Source organism: Oryzias melastigma, linkage group LG5, assembly GCF_002922805.2.
Source record: "Oryzias melastigma strain HK-1 linkage group LG5, ASM292280v2, whole genome shotgun sequence".
Lineage (NCBI taxonomy): Eukaryota > Metazoa > Chordata > Actinopteri > Beloniformes > Adrianichthyidae > Oryzias > Oryzias melastigma.
Window position 1 is genome coordinate 18,296,580 of NC_050516.1, and position 25,028 is coordinate 18,321,607.

General features: G+C 36.8%; 1 protein-coding gene across 1 annotated transcript in view; it reads right to left on the bottom strand.

Moving 5' to 3' along the window:
* Window positions 1-25,028, bottom strand: part of suclg2 (succinate-CoA ligase GDP-forming subunit beta) — a 67,534-nt gene that overhangs the window by 7,595 nt on the left and 34,911 nt on the right. The window contains exons 3-7 of the mRNA XM_024270213.2: window positions 14,252-14,351; window positions 13,287-13,377; window positions 11,858-12,010; window positions 8,774-8,863; window positions 6,045-6,141 (exon numbers count right to left, since the gene is read on the bottom strand). Coding sequence (XP_024125981.1) covers window positions 6,045-6,141; window positions 8,774-8,863; window positions 11,858-12,010; window positions 13,287-13,377; window positions 14,252-14,351 — 531 coding nt within the window. The remainder of the gene's footprint in view (window positions 1-6,044; window positions 6,142-8,773; window positions 8,864-11,857; window positions 12,011-13,286; window positions 13,378-14,251; window positions 14,352-25,028) is intronic.

Sequence of the window (25,028 nt, forward strand, 5' to 3'; positions counted from 1 at the left end):
TCTTATGAAAATCCTGATGCGGCCCGGCCTCAACTAGATTCCGCCTCCAGCGGCCCCCGGCTGATTTGAGTTTGAGACCCCTGCCCTAGAGGCACTGCAGTGCAGGGAATTTGTTGTGGTCATATTTTTAAGCAAACTTAATTTTGTAAGATGCAGATTGTCCTGAAAAATTGTTGGTTATTTTAAAACCCCAAACTTAATGCCTTAGTCACATACACCAGTATGGTGGTGTAATCTATATGGGTTGTCCGGGTTGGTCGAGGCTTGAAGAGTGGAGATGCTGCATTTTAAGAGGAGCACCGATGTCTATTGCAGTTCACTTGAAGCTCGTGAGGCCACCTTACGGAACAGAATGAAAATGGAACGTACCATTGTTGTGTTAGTGTATTGTCAAGTATTTGGAAGAATAGCGTAAGGTACACGCACTTATAAAGTACATGGGATCCTGATATACAGTGGGTGCCCTTTATTCAGCACTCAAGACGTTAGTAAGGTGCACGCATGAACTCCTTACTGACAGCGGACAAATGCTGCATGCATGGAGTGTGCACGACACACAAGTGCCTGTAAGATGCCCACTGAATACAAACCACACTGGGGGGTTGAAAAAAATTACAAATATGTGCAACAAACCTGCGTCTCACCTACTTCACCCTTACTCAGTACTTGTTTCACTGTCACTCGCAACATGCCCATAAAAAAAAAATGTGTACGAGCTTTTGAGCCGTACGGGCTTACCAACGTGTTCAGCACTGTTGGTGCAACAGTGCTGAACACGTTACACTGTCCTGAAAAAACTGTTTTTATTAACAAAAACTCTAGAATTGTGTTCTAATGTTACATTTAGTGACATTTTTGTTTTCAAGACTAAAAATAGAAGATATACAAACTAAAGAGAAGAGAGTGGCTTGACCAGTTTTCTTAGCCAAGATACAATAAAGCCTGTAGAGTTAAGTGATGCGTTTATTGCAAAGACTGTGGGAAGACGATAACTAACAATAGTGCATTTGTGACTTTTCTAATGCATTTTGACTTGAAAACACCTAAAAAGCTCAATGAATCTATAAAACACATTCCCTGCAGTGATAAATATGCAGCCCAAGTGTCTTCTCTCCCTTTCAGCAGCATGCAGCAGCAAATGAACAGCAGTTTAGGAACAAAAAGCAGCCCTGTAAAACTGTGCTGTTAAATGCAATGCAGTTGAAAATGTGGGTGCACCTAATTTTTGTGCTGGTGCACCAAAGAGAAAAAGTTAGTGGCAAAATATATTGTTGAGCCCTGATTAACACATATCAAGCAGATTGATCTGTTTCTGCTAAGACTTTGCTTGTAGTGACAACTTTGTTAGTAATTTCCTTCTAAAAAGCAGCCTATTTCAGCATAAGGGAAGCTATTACAACTGCAAGGTAGAAAACATCTGGTCAGAAATCAGATAAATAATAGAGAATGAGCACTGATATCCTAATTTATGCTTCATTAAATCTTCATGAGAGTTTTTTTTTTTTTTTAGTTTAAGGTGTTTCTTTAAAACTTTCAAAAACTTTCATAGAGATGTATGCACAACCAATGTCAAGAAATGTGAAAATTAGATACAGTTTTATAATGAACATTTATTAATTCAAATTATGTTTATTCAAACCATATTGAATTAGTAATAGATTTCTATTCAAATTTGGGAATCAAAAATGTATAGATTGATTTGTGATCCCTTGCTATATATAATGCAGTTCAACTTTCACAGTCTTACTGTTTTGTAGATTTTGTTGTGTGCAATCTTTCATTCTTTTTATTTTTACTGCACAATATATTCTGTGTCCTGATTAGATTTGTTACGGCTGTGGTTGTATTTGTTTTTTCTCCGTTCGGTGCTTTGTCAGAGTGGGACTTCTGTGTTTTTGTGGATCTTTGTGTGTCTGACTTTGTTCATTTGTTTCAGGTGTGGTGTTTGAGGATGAGGCCCCATTTGACCCAAGCAGGTGGAGCCACCTTTAAAAGCAACATGAGGCCCTCCAGTCCATGAGAAGGTAGCTTATCTACAGCAAGTCTCCACTGCAGCTTGGAGCTCTTCTCTACCTGTTTTGTTGTCGTAGTGCACTTAGTTTTTGTTGTGGTCCCACTCTGTGTAATTTAGTTTAGAGTTAGTTATGTCAGGTGAAGCTGTAGAGGTGAACTGACATTTTCTTTGATAAAAATGTTCTCCTGTTTATGTTAGACTAGGGAGGCAAGAGTTTTGTCATTTGTTTTCCCTTTTCTTTCATGAACAGGTAAGATGTCTTCTGATTTCAGTTAGGTGGGATTTTGTTTGTTATTTTGGCCTTGGTTCACCCTGAGGCCTTTTGCTTCACATTTCAGTTACTGTTTATTTGATTTCTTGTCAATTTGACCCTTTTATGGAGACAATCGTTTTGTGTTTTTTTTTTTTTTTTTAGTTATTCATTCTTCTTAATTTACTTTTATGTTATGCCCCAGATGCCCTGGACTAAAAAGGAACGTAACAGGATTCAATACATTTGTAATGTACATCAATCTACTCCGCACTCTATCCTGTACAAAATGCATACAGTTTGTAAAATCTACATGAATCTTTGATTGTGAACAGATCTTTAGTTTGAGCTTTCAGTGTTTTAACAATGTAAAAAAGTTAAAAAATATTATTGTCTATCTAAGAAATTTGTTTATAGTGGGTAGTGAAAGGTTTTACAGCCTCTTGCAAGCAAGGGACCAGTACGCAACATAAATCCCCAACTATAAAATTTTGAAAAGGTATTATTGATTTACTAATTTTCTCACATTAAAAGCATAATTTAGTTTCAGTGTTGTTGGCATAATATATATATATATATATATATATATATTAGGGCTGTGAATATTGACGTGTAACCGCGTGCGATTAATGAAACATAATTAATTTGTTAATATTTATTATTCGCTCTCAGGCGTCCTGCCGTGCAGCTGTGAGATCAGCGCAATAAAACTCTCTCTAAACTGAACTTAAATTGTGATTGAGAATTTATTAAATTAAAGAGATAATATAACATTTATTTGTAGTTTGTGGACAAAACCAATCTTCTATTTTAATAAAAAAGTAATAAATATGTTAATGTTAATAAATATGTGATTTCATATTATGATTATTTGCAGGCAAATACTGTAACAAAAAAAAAAGCGATTAATTTTTTCCCAGATTTGCAATTAATTAATCAATTAATTTGTCACATTTTTTAATCAATGCAGTAAAAAACAAAAAAAAAATTCAATAGAAGAAGAATCTCCTTCCTGCCACTACGTTCATGACAAAACTGGTCCGGTGTGGATACCACCTGCTGAGCGCGCGTTGATAAACTCGCGTAGACCGCGTTCTTGAATGTGCGGCTGGCGTGTGAGCAAGTTGCCGGCCACATATCTACTGCATTCGCCCCCTCTAGCTATGTTTTTAGCATTTGGGCTCCGTCTCCCGGGGAAGAATCAAAGTAGTTTCTGATAGGGGGAGAGTAGCAGTAGACAGGCTCTGCGACGAATACATGAAAACACAGACATATGCTAAATGCAGCTCACAGTGGAACTGAATAAATAAAAGGCATATCGTGAAAAATGCCGTACTGAACTGTGGAACGCGTATCGAACAGTTCGGTTTTATATAGAATATTGTTGCATTCTTAATATAAATATACTGTATATATATATATATATATACGCACACAAATCAAATCTCACCTCAGTTTTAAATAATATTTTATGAGTATATGAAAACCTAGACAACTTTGTGAGTGGTTGGTAATTTAAAATAAATTCTGACAAAACACAATAAATACTTGGACCTTGTGAGTGCAAAACATTTGTTAAATATACTTCAGAGTACCAGGGAACTTTGCTTGAGTCGTGATCTTTCTGCAAGAGTAGACCCCCAGACTATAATAGAATTTGGAGAGATGTGTCATAATTGAATACGATTAATTAGTTGTTTTGGCATCTTTTCATTCTTGTAACTACTCAAATGAAATTTGGGTAAAGCAACAAAATGAAAGCATGTTTACTAATTTCTTGGATTTTTCAAACCCTGAACTTTATATTCCCTCACATCTCACAAACACACTCTTTACCTCTCTCATGCATGCATTTTGTCAGGAATTTGATTTTACTCAAGAGTAAAAAAAGAAATCTGAATGAATGGGAGAAAACCTAGAGCCAACAAAAGATGTGTTCTCAGTCATCACTTTTCCAACCTCTACAATACAGCCTCAGCTCTTCACCAATAGTTTTGAAAGATGGCCAGAAAAATCAACAAGCCACAGCTAACAAAAAAACAATCAAGGACGAAAATGAATAAAGCTCGCTTTTTTATGTGGCAAATGGAAATTTGGACAACAAAAACCGCACAAAATACTGATTCCATATAACCAACTATATGTAGTCAACAGATGTAGCAGGTTTTTTTTTTTTTTATGAGTGCGTAAATGTATCGTTTACTTCCAGTTATTTACAAAAGAGGAAAATACGTTTTATATAAGTTCAATTTATTCCAGCTTTCATTCCTTGAAAATATCAATATATTACGTATACATGGTTGAAAAAGCAGACATGCGGAGTGAGGGAAAGGCTCTAAATACTAAAAAGTTGGTCAAACGAAGCTGAGGAGGAGCACTCATACATAGAAAACCTGAAATGGACAGTAATTTCATCAAGGTTGAGGTAGCTCCATTTCTGTGCCATTGTCTTAAAAAAAACGTCCAAAAAATATCAACGGAGAGGCATCCTAGCTGAACATATTATGATACCGCATCAAGTGTTTCCAAGGCTAAAAAAGTTTTGCAGATGACAAAAGGTGCCAAGAATGTTATCAGTACCCATGATCTACAGAGAAGAAGACATGTCAGTGGGGTGTCTCGACCGCGTTGCAGTGATACTGAAAGATGAAACATGAAACAGACCGTTCACCCTGCTTCTGTCTGACACATATCCAAAATATTTGTTTTGTAGTTTGTGGCGTGGTTTCAAAATCCCAATATTTCCAAGTTCAATCAACTAGAACAGATGACATTAAAAAAAAAACACAATTTTAATGTGTTTTACCTTTATGCAACAACTTCTAAATTTTTACTTATTAGCCATTAGTTATTTATTTTTTGCTTGTTTTAGCCAATTCAAGCATGTAATATATCAAGATGCTTGGCAAAGCAGTGTTTTCAAAACCTTTTTATTCAACATAATGATTATTTTATCTATTCAAAGTTAGGTAACACTTTATAATTCAAATGTATCCATAAGAAATAAGTTCTCAGATGTCTTAGAAACTTGCACCTAAGGATAGAGTGAGCTGATTGAATTCTTCACATACCAATTATTGATTTTGAAGAGGGCTCAAAGGGGATGAACTGAAATATTTCTGACTGTCAGATGAAACTTTAGAAGGGTATTTTTTGTTTTTTTTTAAAGCTAGTTTTTCCTGTTGTAACTAGATTTGTTAAAAAAAATCATATATAATATTTAATTGCAGCTTTTCTAAAGCATCTTGAGCATTTTTAGTCTAATAAATAGATGCCAATTCACTTCAAAACACCTCACTTTTTTCAGTTATACATCTTTGATCTGAACCTGCTTTCTTTTTTTTTTAGCTGTCTTTAAAACCAACACTTTATCAAGTGTGGGGTACTTCAGCAAAGTATTGCAAAATGCAGCTTCTGATACGTGTTTTATGACAGACTTGACTTTAATTACTTATCATCAAAGGGGGAACATCACTTCACATCAAGATGCTGTGAATAAAGGAAGCTTTACCCCCCCTTCTCAAAGCTGTTTGAATTTTGACCCAGACAAAGCCATGCTGACAAGAAGCTGATGTCAGTGTGTTGCAATTACAGCACACTGCATGTTACTGAACACTGAGCACACGGTGTGCCTGCATCAGAGCCCCTCAGACAGCTCCGTCTCCACACGAGAACAAAACATTCAGATAAACTTTAAGGTATTTACCACAGAAGTACATACAGAAAATGCCAGACAATGTACACAAAGAGGGTTTTTTTTTTTTAAGAAGCTCACAGTACCTTGTCCTTCGGGAGTTTCTCCAAGAGGATTGACTTCGACTTGAGTGGCGTCGACTTTCAGGAACAGATCATAGAGCTTCTTAATCTGATCTGCCGCCTGCAAGGTCCACAGATGACAGTAATTACCTGAGGTTTTGACACTGAACACTCCGCTACACCAAGGCCACTGAGCCTGGCTCGCGAGCCTCATGTAAAAAGGCAAATCACTTTGAACATTGCTCTGTCTGAGCCGTTTCAGCATGACTGTGGAGATTTGTCTCTGCCAGGGACAACTGTGACTGCTACTTCTAAAACACTGTGGGAAATGGGGGAAATGTCAGACACTGTACACACACCATCACCCTTTGATTGAAGATTATAGGATAAAAATATGCATTTCATCAGCATCAATGTCTTCATTCTTTCTCCTAATGTGTCTTTCTTCTCAATTTGGCTTTTGTCACAAAATATCTGCATTTGCAAGCAATTGATAGGAAACTATTGGCTTTAAAGACAACAAACATTAATATTTGTGTTTATCACTGCAAAACACATTTTTAAAAAGTGATTCATACAGAGATAAAATCCTATTATAAACTTTGCAAATGTATTTGCTAATTCAAATGTGTAACTCAAATGTATAGGTATATACAAATAATCAAATAATTCACAAATATCTCTATCAAGATTTAAGTCTCAAAATTATTTTTTGTGTAAATAAAAAAAACATGATTGGATGCGCACGTACATTCTTTTAAAAAACACAGATGTGGATCTCATGCTTAAAACATTTTAAACGCTTTTTTTCTCTTGTGTGCTTCAGTCATAACCAGACGATGCATTTAAAGTATGACCAAAACGTTTGCTTATTTGTTTATTGTTTTTCCCGTAATGCTTAGATTGTCACTGATTTGCTGTTTCAATTGCATACAGGAATAAGAAGTTAGAAAATATTTCCATGTAATGCTTTGCCAATTTTTGCATTTTTACTTAAAATCAATTAACTGAAATCTTTTTAATAAAACACTTTAAGTCTTCTCCTTTAGGGCAGGCTGACATTTTAGTAAGATACAGTGCTGTAATTGTATTACATTTCTCTATTTATAAATAATGCATTGATAACATTCACATTTAATGTTAAATAATTATGATTGCATTAAAACACTGCATTTTTTTAATTATTTATTGGTATAAATGTGGAAAATCTTATCATTTTTGAGCTCTTATATAAAGGATGATCTGGTCTGGAGGTCAGACCACAAACTCAAAATGTTTAACAATAAAAGCCAATAAAATATTTAAAATGTATTATTATGCATTAAAACTGATAATAAGACCTTCATTAAAGCTACAATGAACAATATTCTGTGTTGGAGCTGCCACAGAAATATACAGAAAATGCAAGGAGAAAAAAATAGTACAAAATAAAATATTAATCCAATATATGGATACTTGATTTAAAATTAGAGTTAAAGTATGAATATAATAAATGTTATTTAGTTAAAAATTAAGGTGGGTGCATCAGGGTGCAGAATGGTCCTGTCAGTGATGCTCATATTAGAGCAGAGTAAAATCTCTCCAACAGAGGGTGAGGGTGGATCAGTCTGTCACTGAAGCCGCCCTCCAGGGCAGACGGGGCGTCCTGCAGTGGATGGGACTCTTGGTCCAGCATACATGTCAGTTTAGCCAAGACCCTTCTGTCTCCCAACTCCCCGATTGAATGACTGAGCGTCTGTTGCCCAATCTGTGTGTTTTCAGAGGATTAAGTGTGTGCATTCAACACTTTGAAATAGAATTTTGAAGAACTTAAGAACAAGATGATTTTTTTGATTCACAGGAATCTGATATTTTGTAAATTCTTTGATAAATCAAATATTTACACATTTTTATGTTACACATTGTGCTACAATTGACTTCATCTGCAAACCAATACAAACATTTTCATTATTCATTCATTATTTTTTGCTAAATGTTGAAATCAGACAATATCTGTACCGCGAAAAAAATGGTGACTGGATTACTTAATTTATTTGGAATCCCATGTAACAGACTTGTTTTGTCCATCTCTGTTTATGTCAATGGCTGGAACCCAGTCTCCCAACCCCAAGCAACCAGGCCCTTAATGGGAGCTCTGAACCCAAGATCTATTTTTGCTATTTAAATAATGAAATATCAGTATCCTGAATAAAAAGGTCACCAAAAACATGTTTAGTTTGAACTTTGTGTCTTAGAGGTTGATTTATTGAGTTTATTTACCTATTCAACATATTACAATTTTTTATTTAAATAATTTTACAGCAAATAGTGAATTATTAAAGTGATTCAGACCAAACAAACCTCTTGGACAGTCAGACTAGCATCCCTTTTTAACACTGAACCAAGTTTAATAAAACTTTGGTAAAGAAAATAAAAAACAAACAAAAAATCTCTCATAATTTCCAGAGGAAAACCTTCCCAGGATGGTTGTTGTTTACTCCCTGATTCAAAAACAAAAATCAATGTACGTCATGATCTGTCAAATAATGGCATCATTAGTAATGTTAGCTCTCCGAGTCTGGCAAAGCACCGCGCATCACTGCCAGCGACGGCAATGGACCACCTGGCATGGGAGCATCACATAATGACACTTCACAAGTTGCTTTTGGAAAAGTAATAATAGCCAAAGCGTGGTGTGTTTGTAAGTGGGCATGCGTGTGTCTCCCTGCCTCCTCTTTGCATCAACACTTAAAAGCCTTCTACGTGCCCATTACCTGTCTCTGCAGAGATTCTTTGAAACCCAAATTAGCTGCCATGCGAAGTGCCTGGTCGTCTCGCACGCCTTCAAATATGTCTATGGTTTCCTGTGGGAACAGCAGTGAAATAAGTGAGAAACATGACAAGAAAAACTATTATCTAGAGACATTGTAATGTTTAAATCACACTGGATAATTATGAAATAATGACAAAAAGTTTGGGTTTGGAATAAGAGAATTAGGACTATTATGATTTTTGTCTTTTTGTTAGTGCATTGTTTCTGACAACACCTAGAGCGTAAACAACCTGAGGTTCAAATCAAGACACTAAAAGAATATTTTAACCTTGTGTTTTTGCATTTTTACTCAGGTCCAGGGCGCAGGGTAGATTAAACCAATTAAATTCATTGAAGTGTGTCGCTTCTCTCCAGCAAGAGATCTTTGCTGCTGTGAGCACACAACAGTCTAACTGAGCGGAGTGCTTTACCCGCATTGACTTATTATTTTAATGCTGTGTACTTTTCAAGCTGCTGGTGTTAAAATGAGCCCTTTTAAATGCTAAAGAACAATTAAAGATTGATGTTGGTAGTAATGTGTAATCGTAACTGTTATTGTATCACAATTTTTTTTTGTTTCGTCTATTATCAGGGTGAAAATACAAGTTAAGATATCAGATGGTAAAGGCAGAAATAAAAAAAAAAAACATGCTGAAAACAATCAAAACATTTGTTGAAGAGTGCAACACATCTACAAGGGGATGTTGGATATAATGTACCATATGAATATCTTAACATACTTCTATATATTCTTTACAACTTTTGAAATAACAAGAGTAATGATTTAATTAATCAGGAAAAGACTGAGATCCCAGAATGAAAGTTTTCACCTTACTCCAAGTTTTCCACATTTTTTAAGCTCTAATCTTAAAAAAGACTTGATTTATTTTTCACTCATCAATCCACACAATTGCCTGTGAGATTAAAAGTACTCTACAACGCTGAAACCTCCATTATGCTTACATGGAAGAAGTTTCAAGCCACTAATAGACTTTTTAGATCTAGCTGTCCAGTCAGCTGAGAAATTGGGGATGAAGGGCCTTGATGGTTATAACAGAGTGAGAATTCCTCTATCCTGATGGATGAACCTTACAGAAGGACAACCACTGGTGCAGCACTTCAGACATTATAATAGAGTCCAAAACTGAGTGACCGCCTTTTGACAAAGTGTTTAGGTTATTAGATTTGGATGAAAGCTATCACTTCAACGATAGTCAGACCACTGAAGGACTCTGGCTGTAATAGGACGAGGCTGATACACGTTTGCAGATTTTATTTAAGGCAGGGGTGTCAAAGTCGTATGTACAATTGGCCAAAATAAAAATAAAACAGATTAAAGTAAAAGCCAAGGCCAGATTGCTTCACTGTTTATTGGGAACTTGCGAATGACCTCATTGGATGAATTCATCTGGAAAGTAAGAATGCCTGCAAAACGTTTAACAACATTAATTATAAATCGGCATATCAATTCAGCTTTTACTGATTCGCTCAGGTGTTTTGGCAGAGTTTTACAATATATATATATATAAATATATAAATATATATAGGCAGTGGCTGGGTGGCTCAGTGGGCTAGGTGAAGGGCTGATACCCAGGAGCCCTGGGTTTGATTCCCAGGGTTGTCCACTGATCTCCACCCAGATTGGGTCCTTAGGTAAGACCCTTGAAGAACCAAACTGGATGATGTTCATTGCACACACTGGGAATCAAACCCTGATTTCCTGCGTGCCAGACCCGTTCTCAACCAGAGCTTCCTGTTATCATTCCCAAATAAAACTTTTCCTACAGTCCAACAAGCAAAGATAAAGAAAAAAATATGTTTGTAGCAAATAAATGAAGTATGTATTAAAGCTCAGTTTAGTCACTTTGTGATGCACAGTAGTTGATACCTATATCTGGAAATTACAGAAAGTTTAAGACAGTCTGCTTCAACAAACAAAACATTAAATTCCAGGAAAATCAGTTGTATTTGTTTTCTTTTTATATTTTCTTATTTTCTTCAACAGGCCAAGAACAGCAAACATCTGGAGGATGGAATGAAGGTGTTCACCAGAAAGATATGTGGCGATTTTGTTTATCTTTGTCAAAAAAGGCAATGGCTTTGGTTCACAAGCTTTTCACGGGTTTTCAGAGGCTTTTAATATGCAAACATGCTAGCAGTGAATTGTAGGATCTGTGGTGTATTAGCAGCAAACATGAGTCAACTCTAATAGTGATGAGATGCCACACAGGCCAAAGACTATTGCATCCCAGGCCAGGTGTGTGGCTTAAGGAGTTATCAGATAAATTCAATATTTGATTTTATTTCTTACAAGTGCATTAGCAAGATGCTTACTTTCATCATAATTGCAGACAGCTGTGTAGATAATTATGAACACATTATAACTTACAAAAGGCGCCAGTAAAGCCAAGTGAAAACTTTGATTTTAAATATAAAATAAAAGGATAGCATTATCATGAAATTATGCTGAATTTGGTTGCAATAGTTTCATTTTTTTTCTTTACAAGTAAATTTGAACACATTTCTTAGAATAATTCTCTACACAGTGACTACTCAATGAACAACCTCTGGCTACCGTTACTTTCACTTCTGAACAAGCTTCCATCTGGAAATTAAAGCTTTATCCTCAAATCAATTAATACAATTAAAATTGCTCTCACAAAGGCAATGGCAAACATGTTGAGCCTCATATATATGTATGTACTCTATAGATGCAGCTCTTTTGTTTGCACCATTGCTATCAAATTAACAGCAAATTAGCACTAAGGGATTTTTGTCTGTTTATCTGCATTTGCTCATGTGAAGTCATGGTGTGTTCCTGTGTGTGCTCTGTGCTCAGCGCTTGGAGGGTATATGTAGGTGGTACAGTAAATTTAACTGGATTAGCTAAGAACACAAACTGTTCCAATTTGCAGACCTCATTAGGCAAAATGGTAAAATGTTTCAGAAAAAAAAAAAACACTTCCATCCATTTACTTTTTAGTTTGAATATTCTGTACGTTGGTCCCTATTACAGATCACAGTGACGGCTCTTGAAGGATTGTACCTTAAAAATGAGTTCTGGGGTGCTGGCAGCCACCTCTTCGATATCCATGCCTCCCTGAGGGCTTCCCACCATGACAGGACCGTTACAGGCGCGGTCCATGAGAATGGCAAAATAAGTCTCTCTGCTAATGTCCAAGGCCTCAGCAACCATCACCTGGATATGACGAAGTCAGAAAGGGGGCATGACTGACAAGAAGTGTCTGTCTAAACCAAAATGTATGTTATTAGACATATGTCTTAAATGTTTTCCCACATGTGCTTATGTATACTGACAAATGACAACACGTATAATCAGGGTTTTCAGATTTAAAGGATATGTGTAACAAAGGGAAAAAGGTGATAGAAATGTTTGAAAAAAAAAGAAAGGAACATTTACAGTTGGTTATTCAGAAGTGAAAACTGTGGAGGTGAAAAGCGTTTATCTGCTATCCAAAAGATAGTAAAGAAAGATTCATACCCCCTTTTTATTTTTGCATTACAATGCTGCTCTCCTATTCTACTTAATTTATTCTTAAATTCCCACCTTTTCAAATTGTTTCTCTCAATTAAAAACACACAAAACTCAATTTGTCTCCTCCAGTGGTTCCTTTCAGCAATCCTGCTCGTTCTGTATCTCATCTTGCCTTGTCTTCTCGTGCTATTCCTTTATCAGTGCCAGGACAGCAAATCCATGCGGACACGGAGGTGCTGGCCCTTTCTGTGTTGTTCCCTGCTCTGAGCTGCAGTGTCAGCCGGCAGTGGACATGATCTCGCCTGTCTAAGTGTCACCTGAAACAACCGGTTCAGGACACACTGTCAATCCTGCAGTCAGGCCATATCTGCTCTTGTCAGGTTTATCTTGGCATCATACTCCTCTGTTCTAAGCAAGATGCTTTCTGTGTATATATATTTTCATTTAAAGAGATGTTTTCTGTTAATTTAGTTGTTTGCATTCTACTCTTGGTTCATACAGTTTGTTCTGAGCTTGTCAAAATGTTCTATGCTGTTAGTTTTTTCACTAAAAACACACAAAACTCTGCAGCAGGAATGGGAGAAGGAATGAAAACAGAAAAAAGCAAAGAAACATAGGGTGCACACACACACAAGCTACAGACTGAAGGGAGCTTCATCACCTGGAAACGTCTGTTTTCAGGAGGTACAGCATGCAGCATGAGAGCAAAGAAAAAACAAATACCTGCTTGTTATAAGCACATGGAAAAGACTACCAAAACCAGCAAATTCACAGAGGACAGGCTCAATTTATGCAATGAGCCATAACACCAGTCAGTGCAAATTCACAGTAAACAACAGTGGACAGCAAGTATTCTAACAAAGTAAGAAAAAAAAAAGTAAGAGCCAGACTGTTGTCGCAGACATTATTTTTAGAGTAGAGAGTCACTGGAATACAATTGTCCTGAAACGAGGTCATATTCACAAAAACTCTGACTCACCGTCTTCACTTTGACTCCATCTTTAGGTGTCTGCTTGGTAATCAGATTAAAACCAAGCATCTTATTAGCCAGATCACCAACCACTGCAGGGCTAAAAGGGAGAGGTTTCATTTCAAACAATACATTTCTAAAACACATCTCAGTTAGACCTATAAAAAACTCTTCAAAAAGTATGAAAATCTAAATTTCTTAAAAGCCTTGATCCTATGAATCACCTCAAAAAAAAATAAAAGAAGATTGTGATGTGTTCTGACAACATCTTTTTTTAAATTATTTTTAGGAAACTTTATCCCTCTGAATGACTTTTTTTAAGAATATCTGCATGCCGTGGCAGTTTCAGTAACTTGTTCTGATTTCTTGAGAGAATACAAATTAAGCCCAGGGTTGCATTCATCCTTTGATAAATGAGAGGTTGGGTGAACTGCACGCTTTTGTCACTGTCTGGGGAAGATGAACTCTTCCGTATCTCGCTTTTTAAAAAAGTTTTTGGCTATTTCAGAACCCCAAAGTAGGGTAAGGCTAATTCACGCTTGAGATGGTTGTCATGAATCACTATTTTTCCATAAAGATTTTACTAAAAAAAAAAAAAAAGTTTTTTTTTGCTCATGAAAGCTAAGTTAAAAAGAAAAACATCCTTCCAGTTGTGAAAGAAATCATGCAGCATTCTGCAGCGGGGTTTAACACAGCACTAGCGCACCTTCAAATAGAAGAAAACAAACGTGATGGTAAAACTTCTTTTTCCTAAAGATAATTCGGAGTAGTTGCTAAGAATTGAGCGACTAGATTAAAAGGAAAAATAAACACATTTGCAGCTCTAGGCATCCTAACTGTGTCTTTGTGCTCTGGGAGCATCTTCACAGAGCTCTTTGAGCCCCCACACTGAAAAGCCACTGTCACATGAGGAAATACCATGAATCTATCTCCTACACTAACTCAGTTTGAAATGCACATAAGGGAACACTTACTCCTTAGTTAAGTGCACTCCACCTTTAAGGCCACTGTCAAACACACCCTTGCCTCTGCCCCCAGCCAGAATCTGAGCTTTCAGCACGATTTCCTTGGCATCTGAAAAGAAGACACAAAACATTGGAAGGAAGAGAAAGTCAGGGAAAATTTGTTAGACATCTTAAGACCGCTTCTGCATCCAAAATGCCCCCTTGAGCCTGCCAGTTATTTGTCTTTATGACTGAGAGCAGACGTGAGGAGCAAAACAAAGGACTCACTGTAATGTGTGAAAAGAATACAGAGAAGTTTGAGACTAACTTTAAGCTCTGCACAGATGCAACCAGTGAGTGTAGTTCTGACAAAAAAGTTCAAGATTTACAATTCAAAAAAGACATTTTTCCCCCCCAAACTGCAGAATTAGACACATGATTGAAGCCGTTTAATGCGATGTAAACAGTAAAACATTCCTTGATGACAGGGTGTTGGTTTTAGTCATTCAGAATAACTCATTAAGCAAAAACTGCAACATTAATTCAACAATTACCCCCAATTTTCTGAAGTCTTTTCGTTAATCAGTGATGAAATCAAGAAAACTAATATGTAAAACAGCAAAACAATGGGTCTGGTTTAAAGGTCAGAAATGACCGGGAAAACGGAACAAAACTGTATTTTCTTATTTTAGAGCTTAAACACAAAAAACTATGTATAATGCTCTAATAGATTAACAAATGTTGACTTAACCACGTACTCAAATGTACTGATTTGCATAAAAAAAGCTATAAAAAGATAACCAAGCAAACTCTTGACAAGACTGTACCAAACAACAATATAAAACTGAAATTTAAAAATACATATTTTACAAGAACTAAACTTGCATCAAGAGCGTCAAATAAGATAAAACAATGGTTAGAGTTTCGGGAAAATATCCACATATTTTGGTCACAGAGGCAAATACCAACCTTTAAAAAATAATGTGTTCTTATAAATATTAATGGTACAACAGAGCAGACTTTTTGAATCTTCCACTTTCCCTTTAAACATCAGTCAAAAAGGAGCAGAAAAGCATCCAACAGACTTTAATCCAAAAACTACTGTCTGATAAGCTCACCTTTGACATCGTGTCTAAGGTTGGCATGGATTTAAAATGACTTGAAATTGTTATTTACTTGCGCCGCTCACATCTATCTGCTCTGCAGGTAAAGATGAGGAGAGGATAAAACTGCTTGTGCGTGTACATCTTCCATTTGAGTAGCTGTTTGTCTAACAGACTGCTACAGTTAAGGTTATATAATTTGATGCTTATGTGGAAAAAGGAAGAAAACAGACAGTTGGTAATTGAGGAAATGCTGTGAACAGCTTAGCTTGCAGCTGAAATGAGATAAAGGAGTGGGCAGGATAGTGGGTGAGAATAAACAAACAGGCAGACTGACAAAATGGTAAATATACAATAAACAGAAGTGAGGCTTATTATCTTTAAGAGTTATAATGTAATGCTGAAAACCCATTTAATGGACTTGAGGGAAAATTGATTGTTAAAGAGAGACCCCGGCCAAAGGCTTACATGCCTTTAAGTACTTGGCCTGACTACATACATACATACATATTGATCGTGTTTGTTTAAAAACAGAAATATTTTTCCATTAGATGTTGGCAAAATGGAACAGTGAGAAGCATCTTGTTCAAATCCCGGCTGGGATCTTTCCGTGTGGAGTTTGCATGTTCTCCTCATGCATGGACTGATTTTCTCTCCAGCTTCATCCCACAGTCCAAAAACATTCTTCATAGGTTAATTGATATCTCTGAATTGCCCCTCTGTGTCAGTAAGAGAGAGTGTGTGTGGGCCTGCAACAGACTAACAACCTGGTCAAGGTGTAGCCCGCCTTAGCGTAACAGTCGCTGGATTGGCTCCATCAGACAAGTGACCCAGAAAGGAATAAAGCAGGTTCAGAAGATGGATGGATAGATGTTGGTTGTGTTTTGCGTCTGTGTTTAAATAGTCATACAGCTGCATAACAGCGGTCAACAGGGCACCAAAGTAGACCGATACATGGAGAATTTGAGGTTCTGCTGTTATCAAGCCACATTGACTTACACATCAGCCGTTGCAATTAAAAAACTGTTCAGGATGCAACTAAAAACTAGAATTTATCTAAAAATCATAAAAAAAATCTTTTCCAAACCATTTTCTTTTTTATTAACAAGGTGAACTATTAAGAATATGTTCTTTTTTACAATGACAGCTTGTGCCAGACAATAAAACTAAAAGTAAAAAGTAAAAAGTTAAATGCTCCTTATTCTCCTGGTGGCTTCAACACCTTTAAGTGCTACTCCAAATGTTTTGTTCTATTCTAAATGGGTTCAAAGTAGTCTTTTAATTATAATTATGCCATTTTTGCTAAATAAATAAAAATGTTGTAATTTTCAAAGGCATAGTTTCTGCACAGCGGCAAGTTCATCAGAAATTCACCTTTGAGTTCAGGGTGAGAGCAACCCCACCTCCCTTCCCATCACCCATAATTGATCTATTTGTTCTTATGTTCTCCTGCCCCCACACCACTAACTTAATATTACCAGTGCAACAAAATTAGCATGCAATACTGGAGCTATCCGGCTGTACCGTTTTGCTCAGCTCAGATGAGGAAAACAAAAACGTACATGGGTCTAGTCATCTACAAGTGGATGCATCGGAATGGAGAGGAGCAAAGAGCTTGTGGCCCACCCACCATATTTTGTACATCTCAAATACATTTTTTTTTTCGAATTGCATTTTTCACATCTTCCTTATTCTCAACAATTTGAATTAAAACAAAATACTCAGAAATGCAATTCTTAATTTTATTCATACATGTCCTCAATTACCAGCAAAAATGCTGCAAGAACATGTTAAAAATGCCAAAAACACACATTTTATTGGAGTGGGTCTTTAAAACCAGGTGCTCGGTTCAAGCCTGGTTCAGTTTGGTTTAATCATTGTAAAATCAGTCTCTAATTTGCCATAAAGTTACAGAAGCACCAAAGCAAAAGCTTAATATGGCCAACAATAAAACAAAAAATCCCCAAGAGATCCATATTAAATCTGATTTATTTGCTGTATCTGTTAAAAAGAATAACTCACACACCTCACATAAAATTCATTTAAGAAAAGGACATACTCAGCTATTGAAAGCTTGCATGTCGCCTCGCCAGAATAAAATAAGGAGGCAGCAATCCCTATGTCATCACAGCTCCTGTGTAAGGACTTGCACATCAGGCAGAGGCCTCTCAGCTGTCCATTCTGCACCCTCTATTCAAATAGAGAAAAGACACTTGGTGAAAGATGGTCTCTGACTAGCTAATGATTATCCCACTGAGGCACCTCAACCATTGACAGGTGGTTGCCTGAGTGGGAAGTGGAATAATCTGTGTTGGCCAAAAAGCACCTTGACCTTGTTGATAGACACCGACTCTTCATTTGACTTTGTGAGCTAAAGGGGAGGGCCCTTCAAAAATTGCCTAATAGAGGAAAAGTAGATGGAGTCGAAAAACTGTCTGGGCTCAGTACCGTTGTAGTATGAAAAGAACCCAGAGAAAATAGCCTCTGACAGGGCGACAGGGATTAAACTAAAACTGCATTAGGGAGGTCTGCTCTGTGTGGAGAGTTAAGGGCTGAGGGAAAATAGGGAGGAAGGGGAAGGGAATAAAGGTGCTCCCACATGAAGAAGGCTTTAAGAGGAGTTATAAATGAATAAATACAGCACTAAAAAACTGCTAGTATGTGCAAAATTAAAGAGTTCAAAGCACGAAGAAAAAGGAGTGTCCTGCGGGCACGTGCGGCAGTGAGGCACAGCAGAGGAAGTGACTCCTGCTTTAACACAATAGGAAAAGAAAGAAGCAAGTGGCAGGAAAAGAAGAACATGGCCCTACAGGGAAATTGCATTGTCGAGATGTGAGGAAAAGGTAACAGATGTGACAATCTTACAAAGACCTTAAAACAGGATAAAGCTGTAAAGAAAAAATGTACTGAATATGTTAAAATGCCATGTAACTTGATAAAGCAAGGAAATGGTTGAGAACATTTTAAGTGTTCATTCTGCTTTGCTTATGTTTGATGTCAAGCCTGCTTTGTGTTTTTTTTCACAAAAAAAAAAAACCTGCAGCAATTTCAGCAATTATGAATGAGTACAAGAAAAGCAATGTGCTGACAATTACAGGAACAAAGTGAAAAGACAAAATATCAAGTGACAAAATGTGCCGACAAACTCTTAAAGACTCCTGGACGTTTCTATAGAAAGAACAAATTCTCTGGTTGAAACAGAAACAGCACTTTCAGTTGAAATGTGTGGATGGAGGATAATGATGTCTTCCAAGATCACAGTGAACATGGTGTATAGTAAAGAGCAAGGCGACCATTATCTGGTAGTATGACAGACGTGAAATGGCCTCTAACGCTCAGACAAAGGTTGGACTGTAATGAGCATGGAGCAGAGCGAGCCCAGGCTAGAAAAGGAAACATAGAATGTAAAAAAAAAATAAATAAATAAATAAAAAGCCAGAAACAAGTCTTGCTTTTGTGTTTGACCTACACACTGTAAAGTACAGGAGGAGAAAAGGTCACATGCCTGGAATTAATCTGTGGAGACACCAGCAAGTGTTGCTGAAGAGTTAGAGCACATGTAGTGGAAGGATGCAATGGTAAATCTGTAAACTAAGAGGTCAGGCTAATGAAGGGTGACAAAGACGTGTGTTCCATCAGGCGCCAATACATTCTGGCTACTTTCTGTTCGCTTGTTTGCATCATTCAGTGCACAGACTGCACAGGTCATGGACAAATGAATTATTTCTTAACTTGATACAGCCACAATGATTACAAATACCTCCTACTGAAAATGCTCTGGTTATTAGTTGAAGGAGAAGCTTTTTCTCTGGGCGAAGGGGGGGGGCTGGGTTGCATAATCAGTTCTCCACTCCCATTTGTGTCATACACGGCACACAGTGAAGATGTAGAACAAGATTTTCATTTCCATTTATTTTCTATGTCTTGGGGACACAGGGGAGGAGATTAAACATTGCAGCATTTCCAATCACATCACATGCATTCTGAGTAATGCGGTCATCATCCTCAGGCCTTACTCATTTTCCAGTGATGAGAGAAAATCAACTCACAGGCTGCTTGCCTGTGACAGCAGCTGGAAAGAGGAAGTTACTTCTACAATAACTCCTTCTCCCATTTATTCAGCGCTCTGTGGAAAGGCTTATTCCGCTCCCTCCACCCTTTTCTCTCTTTTTTTGTGCAGCTCATGAGCGGCCAGCTACACAGTTAGCTTTGGTGTGATATTTAATTGAGCCTTCGAGACTGTGCCATGAGGGGAACGCCTGCTGGTAGGGGACAAATGCAGGCTACACGCCAATCCAGAGAGGGGACGATGAAGCTACCATCTGCGAGGGGAGAGAAAAAGATCAGGGAGGACCTCCCCCAGCATCCGTGTGTGCTGTAACAAAACCGATTTGTGGATAAACAGGGAAAGAATAGTCAAACTCTTGGGGAAAAAACTGGGAAAACAAACAGAATGTGAGTCTTCTTGCAGATAAATGTCAAATTCACCAATAGAAAGATTGAGACCTTCAACCCTGAGCATCTGTGCTCATGATAAGAGTAAATTTCTTGCTCATAAATCAGGATTATGCTTATTGCTGTTGCACTGGTAGAAATCAGTCATTTTAAAAAGGTTGAAAAAGTCAGTCTACACTGTGATTAACACAAATGGAGTAGTTATAATTATGTTTTCCCAGTCATTTCTGGATTAAGGCCTAGTGATTACTTATTCTGGTAATGCAAAATGATAAAATTGGGAAAACTTGCATTCCCTTCAGTTTGAGAATTAAACTTCGATATGGTTTCAATTTTATTAATTCTAAGAAGAAAAAAAAACTAGGGAAGGGAAAACGGGGTAGCCTCTTAAAGTCCCCCAATTACATTTTTTTTTCAATATATTTGAAAGAAATGTTCCCAGTGGTGATTTAATCAGGATTACAAAGTTTTTGACCAAAATCCCACAACCTCAATGTCTTAAAAAGCCATTTTTCATGTTGATCTGTTTGTATCGTTTTGAGACGGATGTCGGCTTGGACAAGGAGGTGAAGAGCTTTGTGGTCTGAACTTACTACAAAAGCCTGATTCTTTTCTTTCTCCTTCCAGTTCACCAAAGACTATTTTAGCTAATTATTGAATGTTTATTGACATTTCTGCCGTCAACTGAGCCGCCGTTCGCATTTCCGTGGTCCTATCAAGAAGATCCGTGGAGTCTCATGGAGATTTTAAAGAGTTAACAGCCCTGTTACTGTAGGTTTTGTACAAAACTCATTAAAAAAAAAATACAGTGATGGCTGACTTGACCACGGAAATGCGAACGGTGGCTCATTTGACTGCAGTCAATGGGAAGATGCCATCCTCTCTTCTCTGGCACCTGAGCTAGACACACTAGCCGGGCCAGATGAGTGGTTTAGCGCTTGTGCAGCAGAGCTGTTGTGACGTAAAGAACGCTTAATAATTCAAACAGAGCCTGTCTGTGACCGTTTGATTGACAGCAGTTTAAAGAAGAAATACTCAGAAATGCAAAAACGAAATTATTTCTTATTACATTTTTTCTCTTTCATAAGAACAATTAAACACATATATGTTAAAAACTAAAAAACATGATTTTGATCGGAAGGAGACTTTAAAGATCAAAAGTGATGTTTTATTGAAGCATTGATTGTGTGATAACTAGTAAACAGGTAAAACGTTCTTGAAATACAAATGTCAAAAATACTTAAAACTGGACTTTGTTGTATCTAAGGAATTTACCAATAACCAATTAAACAAAAAAAGGATGTAAATAAATTTGTAGCTTTTAATTACTTAAAATATAAACCACTTTTAAACGGCTCCAACACCGTGTGAGCACGGATTATTACAAGCAGCTTGTTTTCCAATTTATGTGTATTACAGGAACAAATTAGTTTTACTTTTATGCATACTATTTATTGTAATAGCCGTGTCAACAAATTGTGTTTTAATTACACATGGGTATAGTTAAGGTCAGCATTCACAATAGCTCATAAAGCTGCTTGCATGAAGATTTCTTTTAACTGAAAGAGGGATGATACATTTATTCAAGATGAGTTTTCCATAAACCTTTTCTGTTGAACTCTACCAGACTGTGAAAAGGTCAAACACAAAATGGCTCTGTATCCATGCAAAGATTGGAAGTGAACCAAAAAGAAATGAAACTAAAACTGTTTTTCATCTTTGACATATACCAGCATTGGAATCCTTCAACCAAAATACTTTTGTTGTCTATTCAGCTGAGGTTGAAAGGTCAGCCAGCTGATAAACCTCAGTGTGTAAAGGGTTCTTGTTAGTGACATGTCTGTCAGGCCGTGCATGGCTTTAACTGGAGACTAAAAGATTTGGATACAAAGAATGTTTTCTCACCACAGCTAGATAAATCATTACTTTCACATTGTCATTTCTAGTTAAACCTTCTGCCCTGTGTCTTTCACTGTATCTACAGTAATGATGCTGTCTTAGTACAACTTGAAGGAATAGAATATCCTTGTCCCAGACCAAACTGGCACATCTATGTGACACCTCCTCCACTTACTGCTTGCATGACAGCTGAGTCCTCATTAGAGGAGAAGTCCACCTGGCTTTCAGACAGACAAGGCACTTCTAATGACAACCCGAGATAGCCAGGGTCTCAGACAGAGCTGTGGTTCAAACCCATGACTTGGAGTTTTTCATTGCAATGCAACCACAGGGGTGATAGTAACGATAATGGTGTTGTGTGCTAAACGACCACAGGGATATCAGCAGGAGCAATCTTTTTCTGTCGAAGCAAAGCTTGTTCAAACATGTACCACATTATGAGGAAGTAAAATGGAAAAAAAACCTACCAACTATTCAAAGACAAAGCCTTCATTGACTGAATGGTTTTTTTAAATTCAAAAATATTAATAAAAGTATTGAAAAAAACTGGGCAATTCTTTCCTTCTGCTGATACATCAAAGGGAGGATCTGCCTTTAATAGAGTGTCCAAGGAATAATAAATTTATATAAACAACTTTTTTTTTTATTTTATGTTGATGATGTAAACAAGTTCTACTAAAACAATAGAGCATGTCCATAGAAAGTTATTAGAAAAGTATGTAGAACATTATCAATGCATGTTGTAATTTTAGTTAGTAAGTAAGTAAATAAATAAATAAATAAGTAAATAAATAAATAAATAAATAAACAAATAAATAAATAAATAAATAAAAGGGACAGGTCACCAAAGGAAAAGCACAAAAATAAAAGAACATTTAATTACAAGAATTCCAGTTAATTACAATTTAAAACTTGTAAGTCAACCTGCACTCTGTCCTTATTCACCTTTAATATTGGGGAAGAAAGAAATGGCTTAATGAAAGCAAAAGGGAAAAATATTTGAGCTGTTATTTTTTTGTTCTTTTTGCATTTCTTTCTTGGTGACATGGGGACTGAGTTGCTAGTTTTGTGGCTGACTCATTTAACGCTTCATTATGTGTCAGTAGAGGTTTGGCCACACAGTGTTTGTGCCATTCCCTCCTGCTTCAGAGCATAAAACTTTGGAACAAATTTATGGTGCTAGTGCCTTTTATGGCAATGTTTTTTTGTTTTTGTTTTTTCTCTTGCTGCACATCTTGCAGATTGCTTAGTTTTGCTAAATGTTCTCTTTATGAATCCCAAAACACTACCAGATAATGGATCCCATGAAATGTTGCTAGAGAATCAAAAATTATAGCTCACAAATACTTTCCATCTTAAAAGATGTAAAATTAACCCAAATGTCTCAGTGTCCTTTAGTGGAACAACACACAAGCACAGTGTATTTTGGATCCTTGGACCCTTCCAACACACAAAAGGCAATATTTCCACTTCCATTGGCACATTAGTTTCCTTTTAACACGATAAAGACGACGTGTGAGGAATAATTCTACATCTCACCCACAACATGAATAGGTTAGGGTGTGTAATGAGGAGGTGGAAACACTAAGCTGCTTACAGAAATCAGCTCTTTGAGAGACAGCCTGCTTTACCCTGCAAAGCCTATTTACAGCTGTTAAGACAATTTCAGATGCATCGCCTGTCTCCAAACAGTGCACAGCCTAAGAGCCTGCTAATGTGTGGGATAACAACAGGTCCATGGAGAGGTCAGTGTAATATTGTATGTCTGTGCAGGCAAGCTTTTCTGTTTGATCTCTAATGCTATGTTTGCAGATTCTCAGAAAGTCTGCATGTGTTTGGACCAATGAACTCTGCAGGCTACTTCTGCCTCATCGCTACAACAGAGAGGCACTGAGCCAATGTTAAGAACCTTTTTATTTTTACACCAACCTCTTTCATTTTCTTTTCTCCACAGTGTGAGCCATACAAGCTATTTTAGTAGGTTATCTGGGCAGCAAAACTACAGGTTAATATCTGTCTTCCTGCATGTCATACCAGGTTTATAGAGGAATGAGAAATCTTCTCCTGTCCATCAACAGCAGTCTCGCAGGTAGCAAAGAGGGAAGACAAGAGACTGGTGAAGCCTATCGGATCAAACCCTCAAATGTATTCATTCCTTTCTATGAAATTAAAGCGGCAAATTAAAATCAAGTTTTTTTTTTTTTAAATAAGAAAATTGTACTAGAACTGAATTGCACTGAACAGGAACCCAATAAAATAGTCATAGATATGAAAAAAGAAAAAACAATGCAAAAAAAAGAAAACTGCCTTCTTATTAATCCAGTAGGATTCCAACAGATTGGTAGGTCTGCCTACTACGATGAAACAAAAAACTGACAAATAATTTAAAAGATAAAAGTATGTGATAAGAACATTGGAAAATAAACCATTATAAATATCACCTATTGCTTGGAAGTTCAATGTGCAATTTGTCACAGCATTAATATTTCTTTATAAGTTGCAAAAAGTGAGAAATATGTGAATTTGTCAGGATTCTGTGCTTGGGTTTTGGCATGTTCTGTTTTCCTTGTCAGTCTCATCATGTTCAGGTCAAATTATCCACAACTTTCTTCATTTAGTTAATCAACCTCAGTGTATTTAAGTGTCTGGTTTTCAATTCTTCATTGTCAGGTCATCTGCTCTGTCGGTCTCCTGCATTTGGGTCAACCGAAAGGTCCTGGGAGAATATGGAATTTTGAAAACACATGTTGGTCGATATCCAATTCTCTAAGTATTGGTTTCATTAGTTGATGCTATAACAAGTCAAAACAACAGCCACAAGAGAAAAGGGACTTGAACTAATTTAGCGAAAATTGCCAAACTTTACCAAAAAGAAAATTGACAGTAAAAAAAAAAAATAAAAAAACAGTCCAGTTAAAAATAAATCAAATTTACTCTACTCTAGTTTACATCCAAAAAACACAACAGCAATCAACTACATCAAATTTTGTGGTGTCTTACCTGATCCTGGTAGCAGCAGGTGGGGCTAGGTTTCTGAAAAAACCAGCAGGGGCTGGAGGCTCTTCTGATAAGCTCGCTCTTTAGTAAGGTTCATTTGGGAATTTTCCCTTGAACAATTCTTTTTCAGTGCAAACCTCTATCTCCACACCTTCACTTTACCTGTGTGTGTTCTTTGCTGAAGGCACACAATTTTCTGCAAATAGGAACAACTTGCACAACAGAGGAGTTTAAGCGAACATCACCACTACAGATAAAGTTGTGTCTCTTTTCTTTTTTTTTTTTTTTTTTGGAGGGGGGAAGTATTTTTACCTAAGATTTTTACTGTTATGCAGTCTGGTTCATCAAACAGC